General features: G+C 45.0%; 1 protein-coding gene across 4 annotated transcripts in view; it reads left to right on the forward strand.

Annotated features, from left to right (window-relative positions):
• LOC110506524 (beta-chimaerin) overlaps positions 1 to 15,252 on the forward strand; it is a 52,332-nt gene that overhangs the window by 27,409 nt on the left and 9,671 nt on the right. For 3 of the 4 annotated variants that reach the window (XM_090187398.1, XM_090187411.1, XM_090187403.1), the window contains 2 exons: positions 9,535 to 9,624; positions 14,641 to 14,725. In XM_090187398.1, the coding sequence (XP_090043524.1) occupies positions 9,535 to 9,624; positions 14,641 to 14,725 (175 nt within the window). Of the gene's footprint in view, positions 1 to 9,534; positions 9,625 to 14,640; positions 14,726 to 14,968; positions 15,232 to 15,252 lie in introns of those variants that run through there. The other variant, XM_090187406.1, reaches the window with a different exon arrangement.

The raw sequence follows: 15,252 nt of genomic DNA on the forward strand, positions 1-15,252 counted from the left end.
GGGGGTGGCATTGGGGACGGTGGGGGTGGTGGTGGGGGTGGCATTGGGGACGGTGGTGGGGGTGGCATTGGGGACGGTGGGGGTGGTGGTGACTTTGGGGAAGGTGGTGGGGATGGTGGTGGTGACAGTGATTCTCTCCCATAGCACCAGGTTAACTATGTATTAACATGCTACATCTACTACTGTTGTTTCCTGACTATAGTTGTGACCTGAACAGGAACAACTCTGGGCCTTAGCCATGGACTGTAACGCCACACGGTCTGGAAAAACTCCTGTCCCTAAAACATGTTCATTACCTTCTACTCTATCAGCATCTGCAGTAAGGATGGAGTTTTTCATTATGTAACCGTTTCTCATGAGAAAGATACATTTATTGTCTCTGTAGGGGGGTGTTTCCTTCCTGACATCACTTCTCATTAAAGGTCATGATGACCAACAGGACTGGGATGTTATTGTGTAACAGACAGACACTGTTCTAGGGCTATAGATGAATCACACATTTCACACCATTTGTTCTCATCAACTAACTGCTGAAGGATATTGACTGTCTGTGACTCATTATATTAGCCGATGTGAAATGCTTTCATTCTACTGTGTCGTTCTAGGGTGTTGGCAATTCCCACATCTCACCACTAGGTGGCAACCGGACCGAGCCATAGCACATCAACAGCACATTTCACACTTAGCTGTGATTGGAAATGTTATTTTTCTTCAGTCTTTGACTGTTAAACATGGTAAAATCACAAAGCCTTTCCTTCACCCATGTTTGGTTGGGTGACGTTGTCTTGACATTCTGCTCTGTTCCTCTCATACCAGCCACACACCCCTGGTGCTTCTTGGAATATTGAACAAATCATTTAGTTCTGATAAACAGTATCCCTCCCAAATGTCACTATATTTCCTATGTAGTGCACTACCCTTTCCCTGGTAAAAGTAATGCCCTATATGGGGAATAGGGTGCCATCTGGGACGCACATGGGTCTCCATCAGTCGTCTGACAGCAACAAGGCAGTCCTGCCCGAGTCAGTGGTGTTGCAAGGCGTCCGTTTCCTCTCCGCTCCTTTCCAACACCCACCAGCGCTGTGCTATTCATGTCACTGTCTGTCCACTAGAGTTAGAGTGAAGGGGACAGAGAGCCTTAAGCCCTTACTGCAGGAGGCAGCTCCCTGCAGGCTCTTAACTTGGTCAGTAGTTTATGGACTCTGACGGATTCCAACACGTTCAGAGATGAATCCTTAACATAAAACTAAACCCCTCCGGGAGGAGTCTCAATAGCATGGGCTGTATTTCTGTCAGGAAACATACAGGACCTGATATACAGAAAGTACATGTACTACGGTATTTGGTCTGGTCAAGTACAGACTGTCTGACCTTGTATAGTATTTTTTTTGGGGGGGGGGGGGGGGTTCCCAGCAGACATGTGAGTGGATATCTAGAGCATGTTTTGCCAGCCTGTCAGTCAGTAATGTCAGAGTGTCTGTAAAAATGTGTTGTTTTGAGTGTCACACTTCGATCTGTCAAGCTTATGTTATGTCCCAACTGACACCCTATTCCCTATACAATGCTCTACTTTTGACCAGAGCCCTATGGGTCCTGATCAAAAGTAGAGCACTAAAGAGGTGCCATTTGTGATACAGTCTTGGAAACCATGATGAGTTGGGCCAATGACAGGTCTCCTGATTTTAGGCTTTCAGTGTTGGACAAACACCTGCCAGTCTGTCATGTCCCAAAAAAAGCAGGAGGTCAAAGTGCAGTCCTCCTGTTTCCTCTCTTCTATGTCCCAAATTACACCCTATTCCTTTTATAGTGCACTACATTTGACCAGGGCCTATAGGGCTCTGGTCAAAAGTAATGTACTAAGTAGGGAATAGGTTGCCATTTGGGATGTAGGATATGTCCCTATGGAGTGGAGCCAGGCTTGTTCGAATGGCCTGTATCTTTACTGACTTTAGTTAACACTGCACTATAATACTCTGTCCAGTGTCTTTACTGACTTTAGTTAACACTGCACTATAATACTCTGTCCAGTGTCTTTACTGACTTTAGTTAACACTGCACTATAATACTCTGTCCAGTGTCTTTACTGACTTTAGTTAACACTGCACTATAATACTCTGTCCAGTGTCTTTACTGACTTTAGTTAACACTGCACTATAATACTCTGTCCAGTGTCTTTACTGACTTTAGTTAACACTGCACTATAATACTCTGTCCAGTGTCTTTACTGACTTTAGTTAACACTGCACTATAATACTCTGTCCAGTGTCTTTACTGACTTTAGTTAACACTGCACTATAATACTCTGTCCAGTATCAGCCTGTATCTTTACTGACTTTAGTTAACACTGCACTATAATACTCTGTCCAGTGTCTTTACTGACTTTAGTTAACACTGCACTATAATACTCTGTCCAGTATCAGCCTGTATCTTTACTGACTTTAGTTAACACTGCACTATAATACTCTGTCCAGTATCTTTACTGACTTTAGTTAACACTGCACTATAATACTCTGTCCAGTGTCTTTACTGACTTTAGTTAACACTGCACTATAATACTCTGTCCAGTGTCTTTACTGACTTTAGTTAACACTGCACTATAATACTCTGTCCAGTATCTTTACTGACTTTAGTTAACACTGCACTATAATACTCTGTCCAGTATCTTTACTGACTTTAGTTAACACTGCACTATAATACTCTGTCCAGTATCAGCCTGTATCTTTACTGACTTTAGTTAACACTGCACTATGATACTCTGTCCAGTATCTTTACTGACTTTAGTTAACACTGTACTATAATACTCTGTCCAGTATCAGTCTGTGTTTTCAGACACACAGTAGCTACAGTAAACATGCTCCATCACATGCTGTCTTTACTCTCTCTTGTAAATCCTCATTCATGTGTGTGTGTGTGTGTGTGTGCATTCCTCCCGAAGGGGGGGAGGAGACTCACTCAACCTGTCTGGTGACCTGCTGTGTGTCAGCCTCCTCGGTTCACACGGCTCAATGTGTCTGTGTACTTGTGCTGGGAGTTGCCACATTGGCCAAACTCCTGCCAGTTTCCTCCTATAACAGCTTCCCAAATGGCACCCTATACCCTCTGGTCCCTCAGGGCTTTGGTCAAAAGAAGTGCACTATGCAGGAAATAGGGAGCCATTTGAGACTCACTACTTGTTTAATGTAACTGGTGCTGGAGGGGTGATGGAAGAAGGTGATCAATGCATTTCTAGTCCATGTTCTGGTCCTAGTTCTATAATGTCAGGTTAGCCTGCTTGGATATTATTCTGAGGTTATAGTAGTTTGTTTGTTTTTGGAAGTTTAATGACCTCGTTCTTGAGCAACCTGTTAGTCTGTTGGAAACAACATGATCTATAAAGATGGCGTTGGGAAATAATTGAGCTACTACTATAAAGATTTTCTACAGTAGCTACATACTTTGTAAAAGGCAGAAGGATTTCAACGTTGATCTGTCATACTTCCAGACACAGGCAGGCCTGTTTTAATTGGCACTGTACGTTTTCCTTTCACTACACTTTCTGAATAGTAAAACAGACTTTATCACTGACTACATCCCCATTCACGTCTATGTTTGGATGAAATTGTATGAGATGGTGTGTTTTTGTTTGGACGGTTATCTGACCTTACAGAAAGAAAGACACTAGTGTTATTTTCTATTTTCCCATGATCCTCTGTTCTCCCCACTGTGTCTGCTCAGCTGCACCCACACAGTGAATAACAGCCTGGCTGCTGAAAAGAAACCAGGGCCTTTTTTTAATTGTATTTTATTCTAAACTCTTCTGAGACAAGAAGCCATCTGCCTCGAGGGAAAAAGACCATAACCGTCAGTCTCTCTCTCTCTCAATACGTACTGTATACCCCCTCCCTCCGCCTCTCCCCCTTCCTTTTTCTGTGTCATACATTTTCTTCATCCGCCTGTCTCTCTCTTCCTCCAGATCCCTTACTCTTCTCTCTGCTCCGTCTAGTTTAGATCCTCCTCCTGGTCTTTGATAGGATGTCTATCTCTGTGACAAACAGCTTCTCCTGTCCTGACTGTTACCCGTTCAGCCATTTTAAATCAAATGTTTTAGATACATGCTTTGTAAACAACGGGTGTAGACAGTGAAATACTTCCGGACTCTTCCCAAAAATGCAGAGAAATAAAAGCTAAATAATAGAAAAGTAATAATAAATACACAATGAGTAACGATAACTTAGCTATATACACAAGGTACCAGTACTGAGTCGATGTGCAGCGGTACAAGCTAATTTTTGTATATATTTTTTTATTTCACCTTTATTTAACCAGGTAGGCCAGTTGAGAACACCTTTATTTAACCAGGTAGGCCAGTTGAGAACACCTTTATTTAACCAGGTAGGCTAGTTGAGAACACCTTTATTTAACCAGGTAGGCCAGTTGAGAACACCTTTATTTAACCAGGTAGGCCAGTTGAGAACACCTTTATTTAACCAGGTAGGCCAGTTGAGAACACCTTTATTTAACCAGGTAGGCCAGTTGAGAACACCTTTATTTAACCAGGTAGGCTAGTTGAGAACACCTTTATTTAACCAGGTAGGCTAGTTGAGAACAAGTTCTCATTTGCAACTGCGACCTGGCCAAGATAAAGCAAAGCAGTTCGACACAAACAACAACACAGAGTTACACATGGAATAAACAAACATACTTTTTCTACTGTATTATTGACTGAATGTGCAAATGAGGTAGGATAAGGGAGGTAAGGCAATAAATAGGCCATGGTGTGCGAAGTAATTACAATATAGCAATTAAACACTGGAATGGTAGATGTGCAGAAGATGAATGTGCAAGTAGAGATACTGGGGTGCAAAGGAGCAAGATAAATAAATACAGTATGGGGATGAGGTAGTTGGATGGGCTATTTACATATGGGCAATGTACAGATAGGCTATGTGCAGTGATCTGTGAGCTGCATAGTGGTATCATCAGCAAACTTAATGATGGTGTTGTAGTCGTGCGCGGCCACAGGGAGTACAGGAGGGGAATAAGTACGCACCTCTGAGGGGTCCCCGTGTTGAGGGCCAGTTTGGTGGATGTGTTGTTGCCTACCCTCACCACCTGGGGGCAGCCCGTCAGGAAGTCCAGGATCCAGTTGCAGTGGGAGGTGTTCAGTCCCAGGGTCCATAGCTTAGTGATGAGCTTGGAGGGCACTAAGGTGTTCCTCTTGTCCAGGTAGGAGAGGGCAATGTGGAGCTGTTAGGGAGGTTTGTGAATTGGTGAGGGTCCAGGGTGTCTGGGATGATAGTGTTTATGAGCCATGACCAGCCTTTCAAAGCATTTCATGGCTGCAGGTGTGAGTGCTACGGGGTGATAATCAATTAGACAGGTTACCTTGGAATTCTTAGGCACTGGGACTATGGTGATCTGCTTGAAACACGTAGGCATTACAGACTGGGTCAGACAGAGGTTGAAAATGTCAGTGAAAACACTTGCCAGCTGGTCAGTGCATGCTCTGAGTAAGTGTCCTGGTAATCCGTATTTATCCTGGTAATCCGGGCCTTGTGAATGTTAACTTGTTTAAAGATATTACTCCCACTGGCTACGGAGAGCGTGATCCCACAGTCATCCGGAACAACTGGTGCTCTCATGCATGGTTCAGTGTTGCTTGCCTCAAAGCGAGTATAGAAGGCATTTACCTTATCTGGGAGGCTCGTGTCACTGAGCAGCTCGCGGCTGGGTTTCCCTTTTGTAATCTGTGATAGTTTGCAAGCCCTGCCACATCCGAAGAGTGTCAGTGCCGGCATAGATCGAATCATACTAAGTTGTGCATTGACCATTTGCCTGTTTGATGGCTCGTCAGAGGTTGTAGCAGGATTTATGTGCTCCCGCTAATTGAAAGCGGCAGCCCTAGCCTTTTCAGTGCGGATGTTATCTGTAATCCATGACTTCTGGTTGGGATATGTACGTACGGGCACTGTGGGGACAACGTCGTTGATACTTATTAATGAAGCCGGTGACTGATGAATCCCATAACACATTCCAGTCTATGGTAGTGAAACAGTCCTGTAGCTTAACAACCACTTCATCGAACCACTTCCTTATTGAGCACGTCATTGGTACTTCCTGTTTTTGAGTTTTTGCTTGTAAGCATGAATCATGAGGATAGGGTTATGGTTAGGGAGAGCTTTGTATCCATTTGTGTGTGTGGAGTAAATGTTTTGTCTCATCTAATTGCACAGTTGACATGATGGTAGAAATGAGAAGACATTACTTCTGTAGCTACAGCACAACATGGTCCTCAGTCTACGTTACGAAAGTTTGGACGGTGTACAGGAGGCCCAAAGCCATATTTTTTTAAACGGCTTCTATGTCTATTACAACCTTTTTAAAGCTGCCTATCCTCTCATTTCAGCTGAAGTGTCTCTGAGCTGAGTGAGCTTCAAGCATATACAGTGCCTTGCGAAAGTATTCGGCCCCCTTGAACTTTGCGACCTTTTGCCACATTTCAGGCTTCAAACATAGATATAAAACTGTATTTTTTTGTGACGAATCAACAACAAGTGGGACACAATCATGAAGTGGAACGACATTTATTGGATATTTCAAACTTTTTTAACAAATCAAAAACTGAAAAATTGGGCGTGCAAAATATTCAGCCCCTTTACTTTCAGTGCAGCAAACTCTCTCTCCAGAAGTTCAGTGAGGATCTCTGAATGATCCAATGTTGACCTAAATGACTAATGATGATAAATACAATCCACCTGTGTGTAATCAAGTCTCCGTATAAATGCACCTGCACTGTGATAGTCTCAGAGGTCCGTAAAAGCGCAGAGAGCATCATGAAGAACAAGGAACACACCAGGCAGGTCCGAGATACTGTTGTGAAGAAGTTTAAAGCCGGATTTGGATACAAAAAGATTTCCCAAGCTTTAAACATCCCAAGGAGCACTGTGCAAGCGATAATATTGAAATGGAAGGAGTATCAGACCACTGCAAATCTACCAAGACCTGGCCGTCCCTCTAAACTTTCAGCTCATACAAGGAGAAGACTGATCAGAGATGCAGCCAAGAGGCCCATGATCACTCTGGATGAACTGCAGAGATCTACAGCTGAGGTGGGAGACTCTGTCCATAGGACAACAATCAGTCGTATATTGCACAAATCTGGCCTTTATGGAAGAGTGGCAAGAAGAAAGCCATTTCTTAAAGATATCCATAAAAAGTGTTGTTTAAAGTTTGCCACAAGCCACCAGGGAGACACACCAAACATGTGGAAGAAGGTGCTCTGGTCAGATGAAACCAAAATTGAACTTTTTGGCAACAATGCAAAACGTTATGTTTGGCGTAAAAGCAACACAGCTGAACACACCATCCCCACTGTCAAACATGGTGGTGGCAGCATCATGGTTTGGGCCTGCTTTTCTTCAGCAGGGACAGGGAAGATGGTTAAAATTGATGGGAAGATGGATGGAGCCAAATACAGGACCATTCTGGAAGAAAACCTGATGGAGTCTGCAAAAGACCTGAGACTGGGACGGAGATTTGTCTTCCAACAAGACAATGATCCAAAACATAAAGCAAAATCTACAATGGAATGGTTCAAAAATGAACATATCCAGGTGTTAGAATGGCCAAGTCAAAGTCCAGACCTGAATCCAGTCGAGAATCTGTGGAAAGAACTGAAAACTGCTGTTCACAAATGCTCTCCATCCAACCTCACTGAGCTCGATCTGTTTTGCAAGGGGGAATGGGAAAAAATGTCAGTCTCTCGATGTGCAAAACTGATAGAGACATACCCCAAGCGACTTACAGCTGTAATCGCAGCAAAAGGTGGCGCTACAAAGTATTAACTTAAGGGGGCTGAATAATTTTGCACGCCCAATTCTTCAGTTTTTGATTTGTTAAAAAAGTTTGAAATATCCAATAAATGTCGTTCCACTTCATGATTGTGTCCCACTTGTTGTTGATTCTTCACAAAAAAATACAGTTTTATATCTTTATGTTTGAAGCCTGAAATGTGGCAAAAGGTCGCAAAGTTCAAGGGGGCCGAATACTTTCGCAAGGCACTGTATTTATCTCTCCCTTAGGGTCATTCCCTTCCTCAACTATTCTACACTTCCAGCTCTTCATCATTCCATCACAGCTACAAAATCCTCTGTTCTAGTTTAATTCTGACATTCCCTCATTCTGATGAGGCCCTCCTGGTGTTTTAGAAGGAGTGGATGTTTAGAAGGAGAGTCGCTCAAAATGTGCTGTAAATTCGGCAGCAGCCCCCCCATTGAGTCAGGACATGGCCACCATGAACTCTGCCTGGGACCTGACAGGGATTTGGCCACCGTGGGATTACACCTTGAGTGGGGATTACGGCCATAATCCCTGCCAATCCCAGTGGATGATCATGGTCGGGTGCTGTTCTGCTGGGGGGTTTAAGAGCAGAGCAGAGTGATTGGTGGGAGCAGGCTGGAGTCATAGCGGCTGTTTGTAGTCTGGCTGCAGTCTAGGCAGGGAGAGGAAGACCACCAGTGGATTGTGAGGCATGAAGGTCGAGATGTAGTTGACTAATCTGTTTCTACTGGACTGGAAGGAATCTAGGAGCATGTCGTGGCTCTTCTGGGCCAGAAGGATAGTGCCAGGACTCATGTTGTGTGGAGGGGACTTGGTTATGTAACTGTTGTTGGTGGGGGGGTTTGTTACCGTGGGCTACTGGCAGTTCAGTATTATGTCCAGTTGAGTGTGTATGTCCGGGAGGCAACGTGCTAATAGGTAGTGTGACATGGTTCTCTGTGTCTGTAGAGAGTTTGACTGCAGCCATTGATCCTGCTTTAGATTGCTGCTGAGCCGTGAAGAGCTGTACTGACAGCTCCCCCTCACCCCACGCACACTCACTCTAACCCCACACACCCACCTAGCCCCTCCCCACCAACCAAGGGACTCTCCTCCTAGCCCCTCCCCACCAACCAAGGGACCCTCCCCCCGGACTTCTCTCTCTCCTATTGGGTGTGTGTGAATGAGAGCCATTGTGTGAGGCACACTCCTGCCCTGGGGGCCGCCCACTGCTGCTGGCTGCTCTCTGCTTCTTTTCCCTGGAGCTGGAGCTCAGAACAGATGCAGAGCCGCCCCCATCCTGACTGTCAGTCTGTACCCTCCTGGGTCCCAGCAGCAGCAGGAAGAGGAGTAGGAGGAACAGAGGGAGGAGGAGGGGAGTGGAGCACAGCGGCCGTGTCCTCCTCGTTGGGCGGCTGCCGCCGGCGTCTGTTACCCAGCACTGGGCGCTACGTCCTCCAGCACTCACCACACGGCTCACCAGAGGAGACCGAGGCTCTGTGGGAGCCCGGACTAGGACCAGGACAGGGGGACACAGTCAGACAGGCGGCCATGGAAGTGGAGGAAGGGAGCCGGGGTCCGGGAGGAGGGATAGGGCCAGGAGATGTAACGGTCCACAAGACCAAGAGAGGGGAGCGGAAGAGGCAGGAGCTACTGGCCTTCGCCCTGAGGGTCAAGTTGGGGAGCAGAAAAACGTTACTCTGGAAGCCTCTAAAACTGTTGGCTTCCTGTCCACAGATCACCACTTCTCCTCTGGTACGGCACAGCACCCTGAAAGACTGCCCCTCCGAGAAGCAGAGCTCCTATGACAAGATCCACAACTTCAAGGTGAGATGGTTTGTTTGATTGAACCTTTTTAAAAGAGGATGTAGTGAGGTACTGGGAGGGAGGGAGGGGGTGAGAGTCGACTGCTTTAGGACCTCTGTAGGAGGTCTGCCTCTCTGTAAATTCTTTGTTCAAAGCTCTGTTTGAAGCTCTTTCACCTCAGGAAATGATTCCATTCCTACAGGCAGCTCTGCTTGTCCATGCAGGCTCTGGGAGATTAAGTTCTGTCAGGTTGATCTGAAACTTAAAAGTGACGTTCCTCAAAGTGACAAAGTAACCGATTTCAATGACTCTTTTTTTTATCTGCTTAGTGAGCTGCCTACCTGTCACTAGACTGGCTACCAGTTAGGTACCATTATAACACAGAGACTGATGTTATTCATCATCATGTGCTTTCATGATGAAAGCTGTCTTGTGGGCACGTGCAGCTGTCAGCCATATGTCTAAATCTATCGACTGTGCTTCATGGATATGGCGTATGTTTTAACCCATTAACGGCTGTAAACATTAATGGGCTGAGATTTTTGAGCACTTTAACCTCTTTGTTTCATCTTGATTTTCAAAAACAGATATACAGTTGATATATTGAAATAAATATTGAATACAACACATGATTTTGGTGTGTGAGACCAACGCAAACTTGGCAGTAAACCTAACCAGTATTCTTGACCTCTCAGCTTCATCAAATCTAAACATTTCAAACAGAAAACCAGAGAAAATTAACAATGACAAATTATTTCATGAAGAAAGCAAAATCCTAAGAAAGAAATTGAGAAACCTATCCAACCAAAAACATAGAGACTCAGAACCTCAGCCTTCACTATGGTGAATCACTAAAACAATACAGACATACAATACGGAAAAAGAAGGAACAGCACGTCTGAAATCAGCTCAATGTAATTGAAGAATCCATAGACTCTTAGAAAACTCTGTTTGTTTAGGGTTATCTATCCAAAATGAAAATGAATGGGTAAACCACTTCTCCAATCTTTATGGCCCTACAAGAAAGAACAAACAGCAGAAACCTGATCAAATACACATTTTAGAATTAACCATATAAGACTACCAGAACCCACTAGATTATCAAATTACATTGAATGAACTACAGGACAAAATACAAACCCTCCAACCCAAAAAGTCCTGTGGGGTTGGTGTCCTCAATGAAATGATAAAATATACAGACCACAAATTCCAATTGGCTATACTTAAACTCCTTTAACATCATTGTTAGCTCTGGCATATTCCCCAATATCTGGAATCAAGGACTGATCACCCCAATCCACAGAAGTGGAGACATTTGACCCTAATAACTACTGTGGGATATGTGTCAACAGCAACCTTTGGAAAATCCTCTGCATTATCATTAACAGCAGACTCATACATTTTCTCAGAGAAAACAATGTACTGAGCAAATGTCAAATTGGCTTTTTACCAAATGACCATAAAACAGACCATGTATTCACCCTGTACACCCTAACAAACAGGCAAAGTCTTCATGCTTTGTTGATTTCAAAAAAGCTTTTGACTCAGTTTGGGATTAGGGTCTGCTATACAAATTGATGGAAATTGGTGTTGGGGGAAAAACATACGACATTATAAAATCCATGTACACGGTTAAAATTGGCAAAACACACTTTCTTTCCACAGGGCTGGGGGGTGAGACAGGGATGCATCTTAAGCCCCCCCACCCTCTTCAACATATATCAACGAATTGGAAAGGGCACTAGAACAGTCTGCAGCACCCGGCTTCACCCTACTAGAATCTGAAGTCAAATGTCTACTTTTGCTGATGATTTGCTGATGATCTGGTGCTTCTGTCACCAACCAAGGAGGGCCTACAGCAGCACCTAGATCTTCTGCACAGATTCGGTCAGACCTGGGCCCTGACAGTAAAATCTCAGTAAGACTTGAGATTGACAGAGACAGAGATTGGCCCAGTGTCGTCCGGGTTAGGGAGGGTTTGACCGGCAGGGATATCCTTGTCTCATCCTTGTCTCGCGCACTAGTGACTCCTGACTCCTGTGGTGGACCGGGCGCAGTGCGCGCGGGCCAGGTGTACAGTGTTTCCTCCGACACATTGGTGCGGCTGGCTTCCTGGTTGGATGTGCATTGTGTCAAGAAGCAGTGTGGTTGGGTTGTGTTTTGGAGGACGCATGGCTCTCGACCTTTGTCTCTCCCGAGTCCGTATGGGAGTTGCAGCGATGAGACAAGACTGTAACTAATTGAATACCATGAAATTCGGGAGAAAAAAGGGGTAAAAAAAAAAAAACTAAGACTAAAATAATGGTGTTCTGGTTGCCAGGACCACAAATTCCATCTAGACACCGTTTAACTATACATAAGGCCTTAACCTCGGCCTTAACATCAGTGCCACAGGTAACTTCCACAAAGCTGGGGACGAACTGAGAGACAAGGCAAAAGGAAATAAAATTCGACATATCAATTAGTATCTGGCTAAAAATACTTAAATCAGTTATTGCCCTTTATGGTTGTGAGGTCTGGGGTCCGCTCACCAACCAAGAATTCACAAAATGGGACAAACACAAATATCCTCTGTGTACAATGTAAAACACCAAATAATGCATGCAGAGCAGAATTAGTCCGATATCTGCTCATTATCAAAATCCAGAAAAGAGCCATTCAATTCTACAACCACCTAAAAGGAAGTGATTCCCAAACTGTTGATAACAAGCAAGCTGGTCCTGGGGCTCTGTTTGCAGACCCCACAGAGCCCCAGGACAGCAACACAATTAGACTCAACCAAATCATAAGACAATGAAAATATACTTTTTTGATACATTGGAAAGAATTAACAAAAACAACAGGGCAAACTAGAATGCTACTTGGCCCTAAACAGAGAGGACACAGTGGCAGAATACCTGACCACAGTAACTGACCCAAAATGTAGGAGATCTTTGACTATGTACAGACTCAGTGAGCATAGCCTTGCTATTGAGAAAGGCTGCGTAGGCAGACCTGGCTCTCAAGAGAAGAAACTGAGCTGCACTTCCTAACCTCCTGCCAAATGTATGACCATATTAGAGACCCACATTTCCCTCAGATTACACAAACCCACAAAGAATTAGAAAACAAATCCAATTTTGATAAACTCCCATATCTATTGGGTGAAATACCAGTGTGCCATCACAACAGCAGTATTTGTGACCTGTTGTCACAATAAAAGGACAACCAGTGAAGTATAACTATAACCCATATTCTGTTTATTTATTTTCCTTTTTGTACTTGACATTTTTGCACATAATATGACATTTGTAATGTCTTTTATTATTTTGGAACTTTTGTGAGTGTAATGTTTACTGTTAATTTTTGTTTATTTCACTTTTGTTTATTATTTGGTTCACTTGCTTTGACAATGTTAACATACGTTTCCCATGACAATAAAGCCCTTAAATTGAATTGAGAGAGAGAAAGCGATCTCTCCTCATGGGCACCTGAATACATTCCTGCCATTGTGTCTCAGGTTTCAGTGAGCCTGCAGGGTAGAATGGCCTCCTAACCTCCAGCTCTCCAGCCTAGTGTCTGGTCCCATTTCAGAATGGAACAACAAACCACCCAGCTGCTCAGCACCTGTCAAGAGCCCTTATCTGTACTCTTCTATCAATCTAACGTAACCTAATAACTCTTTAGTGAAGTGGTCGGTGCAGGCTTGCGTGTGTGTGAACATGTTTGCATGTATCCAGCAGCCCGGGCAGGAACAGATGCCAGACACTTTGTAAATCCTTTTAATCTGACTTGTATACACAGTCACTCATTGGGCTTGGGGTCCCTTCTTCCCTCCCACTGTAGACTGGGCATGGGGTCCCTCCCACTGTAGACTGGGTTTGGGGTCCCTCCCTCCCACTGTAGACTGGGCTTGGGGTCCCTCCCTCCCTCCCACTGTAGACTGGGCTTGGGGTCCCTCCCTCCCTCCCACTGTAGACTGGGCTTGGGGTCCCTCCCTCCCTTCCACTGTAGACCGGGACCAGAGACCAGGGCTGACCAGAGACCAGGGCACCCTATTCCCTAGATAGAGGACTAGTTTCACCAGGGCAAAGTAGTGCACTATATAGGGTATAGGGTGCCATTTGGGACCCAAACAAGTATTCTCTGCCTTACTGAAGAGACATTCCTCTGTCATTACTAAGCACAGTGTGAAGAGCTGTGGCACATCCAGGTAAACAAGTATCCCTCTATTTTGACATGGTGTAATAGTTACTTCCCAAGCAAGAGCAACCTATAGCACAGTAAGCCACGTCCGACCCAGAGCAGCCTATAGCACAGTAAGCCACGTCCGACCCAGAGCAGCCCGTAGGACAGTAAGCCACGTCCGACCCAGAGCAGCCCGTAGGACAGTAAGCCATGTCCGACCCAGAGCAGCCTATTGGGGCCTACTCGCCTACAGTAACCATCTGACCTGCCCTGGGGCCTACTCGCCTACAGTAACCATCTGACCTGCCCTGGGTCCTACTCGCCTACAGTAACCATCTGACCTGCCCTGGATCCCACTCGCCTACAGTAACCATCTGACCTGGGTACTACTCACCTACAGTAACCATCGGACCTGGGTCCCACTCACCTACAGTAACCATCTGACCTGGGTCCCACTCACCTACAGTAACCATCTGACCTGGGTCCCACTCACCTACAGTAACCATCTGACCTGGGTCCCACTCACCTACAGTAACCATCTGACCTGGGTCCCACTCACCTACAGTAACCATCTGACCTGGGTCCTACTCGCCTACAGTAACCGTCTAACCTGCCCTGGGGCCAACTCGCCTCCAGAAATACAATGAATTAGAAAATTCACAGATCTTGTGTGTTTCTGTTTGCGTATATGTGTGTGTGTGATTTTAGAGTTATGTTTGTTCAGTGAGGTATGTGTGATTTAGAGTTATGTTTGTTTACTGTGTGCGTGTGTGATTTAGAGAGTTATGTTTGTTCAGTGAGAGCGAGAAGGTGTGGCGTGTGTGTCTTCCAGACTCTAATCTGTTGCTGTGTTGTCTCACCCTTCCATAGGTTCATACTTTCCGAGGGCCTCACTGGTGCGAGTATTGCGCCAACTTCATGTGGGGCCTCATAGCCCAAGGGGTCCACTGCTCAGGTACCCTCCTCTTCCATTCAGACATCCCAACACTGCTGACCTAGCTACCATCACTGACCTTTGATGGGTACTTCATTACATTAGAGTACCATCCCAAATATCACCCTATTCCCTATGTAGTCCACGTGTAGGGCTCAATGGGTTCTGATCTAAAGTTTTACAGGGAATACGATGCAATTTTACAGGGAATAGGATGCAATTTGGGATGAAAGCCTAAAGAAAATAACTCCAATCCCTGATCAGACCCTTGGAGTCCTGTTAACATCCCTGATCAGACCCTCGGGGCCCTGTTAACATCCCTGATCAGACCCTCGGGGCCCTGTTAACATCCCTGATCAGACCCTCGGGGCCCTGTTAACATCCCTGATCAGACCCTCGGGGCCCTGTTAACATCCCTGATCAGACCCTTGGGGTCCTGTTAACATGTTCAATAAATAATCCGTGTAACCAGGCTTTGTCTCATTTTATCCCCCGTGTTTACCACAAATAAACAATATGACTTCCAAGTTTTGATTTATTTCAAGAAT

The sequence above is a fragment of the Oncorhynchus mykiss genome, chromosome 2 (genome assembly GCF_057628025.1).
Source record: "Oncorhynchus mykiss isolate SJ-2025 chromosome 2, ASM5762802v1, whole genome shotgun sequence".
Taxonomy (NCBI): domain Eukaryota; kingdom Metazoa; phylum Chordata; class Actinopteri; order Salmoniformes; family Salmonidae; genus Oncorhynchus; species Oncorhynchus mykiss.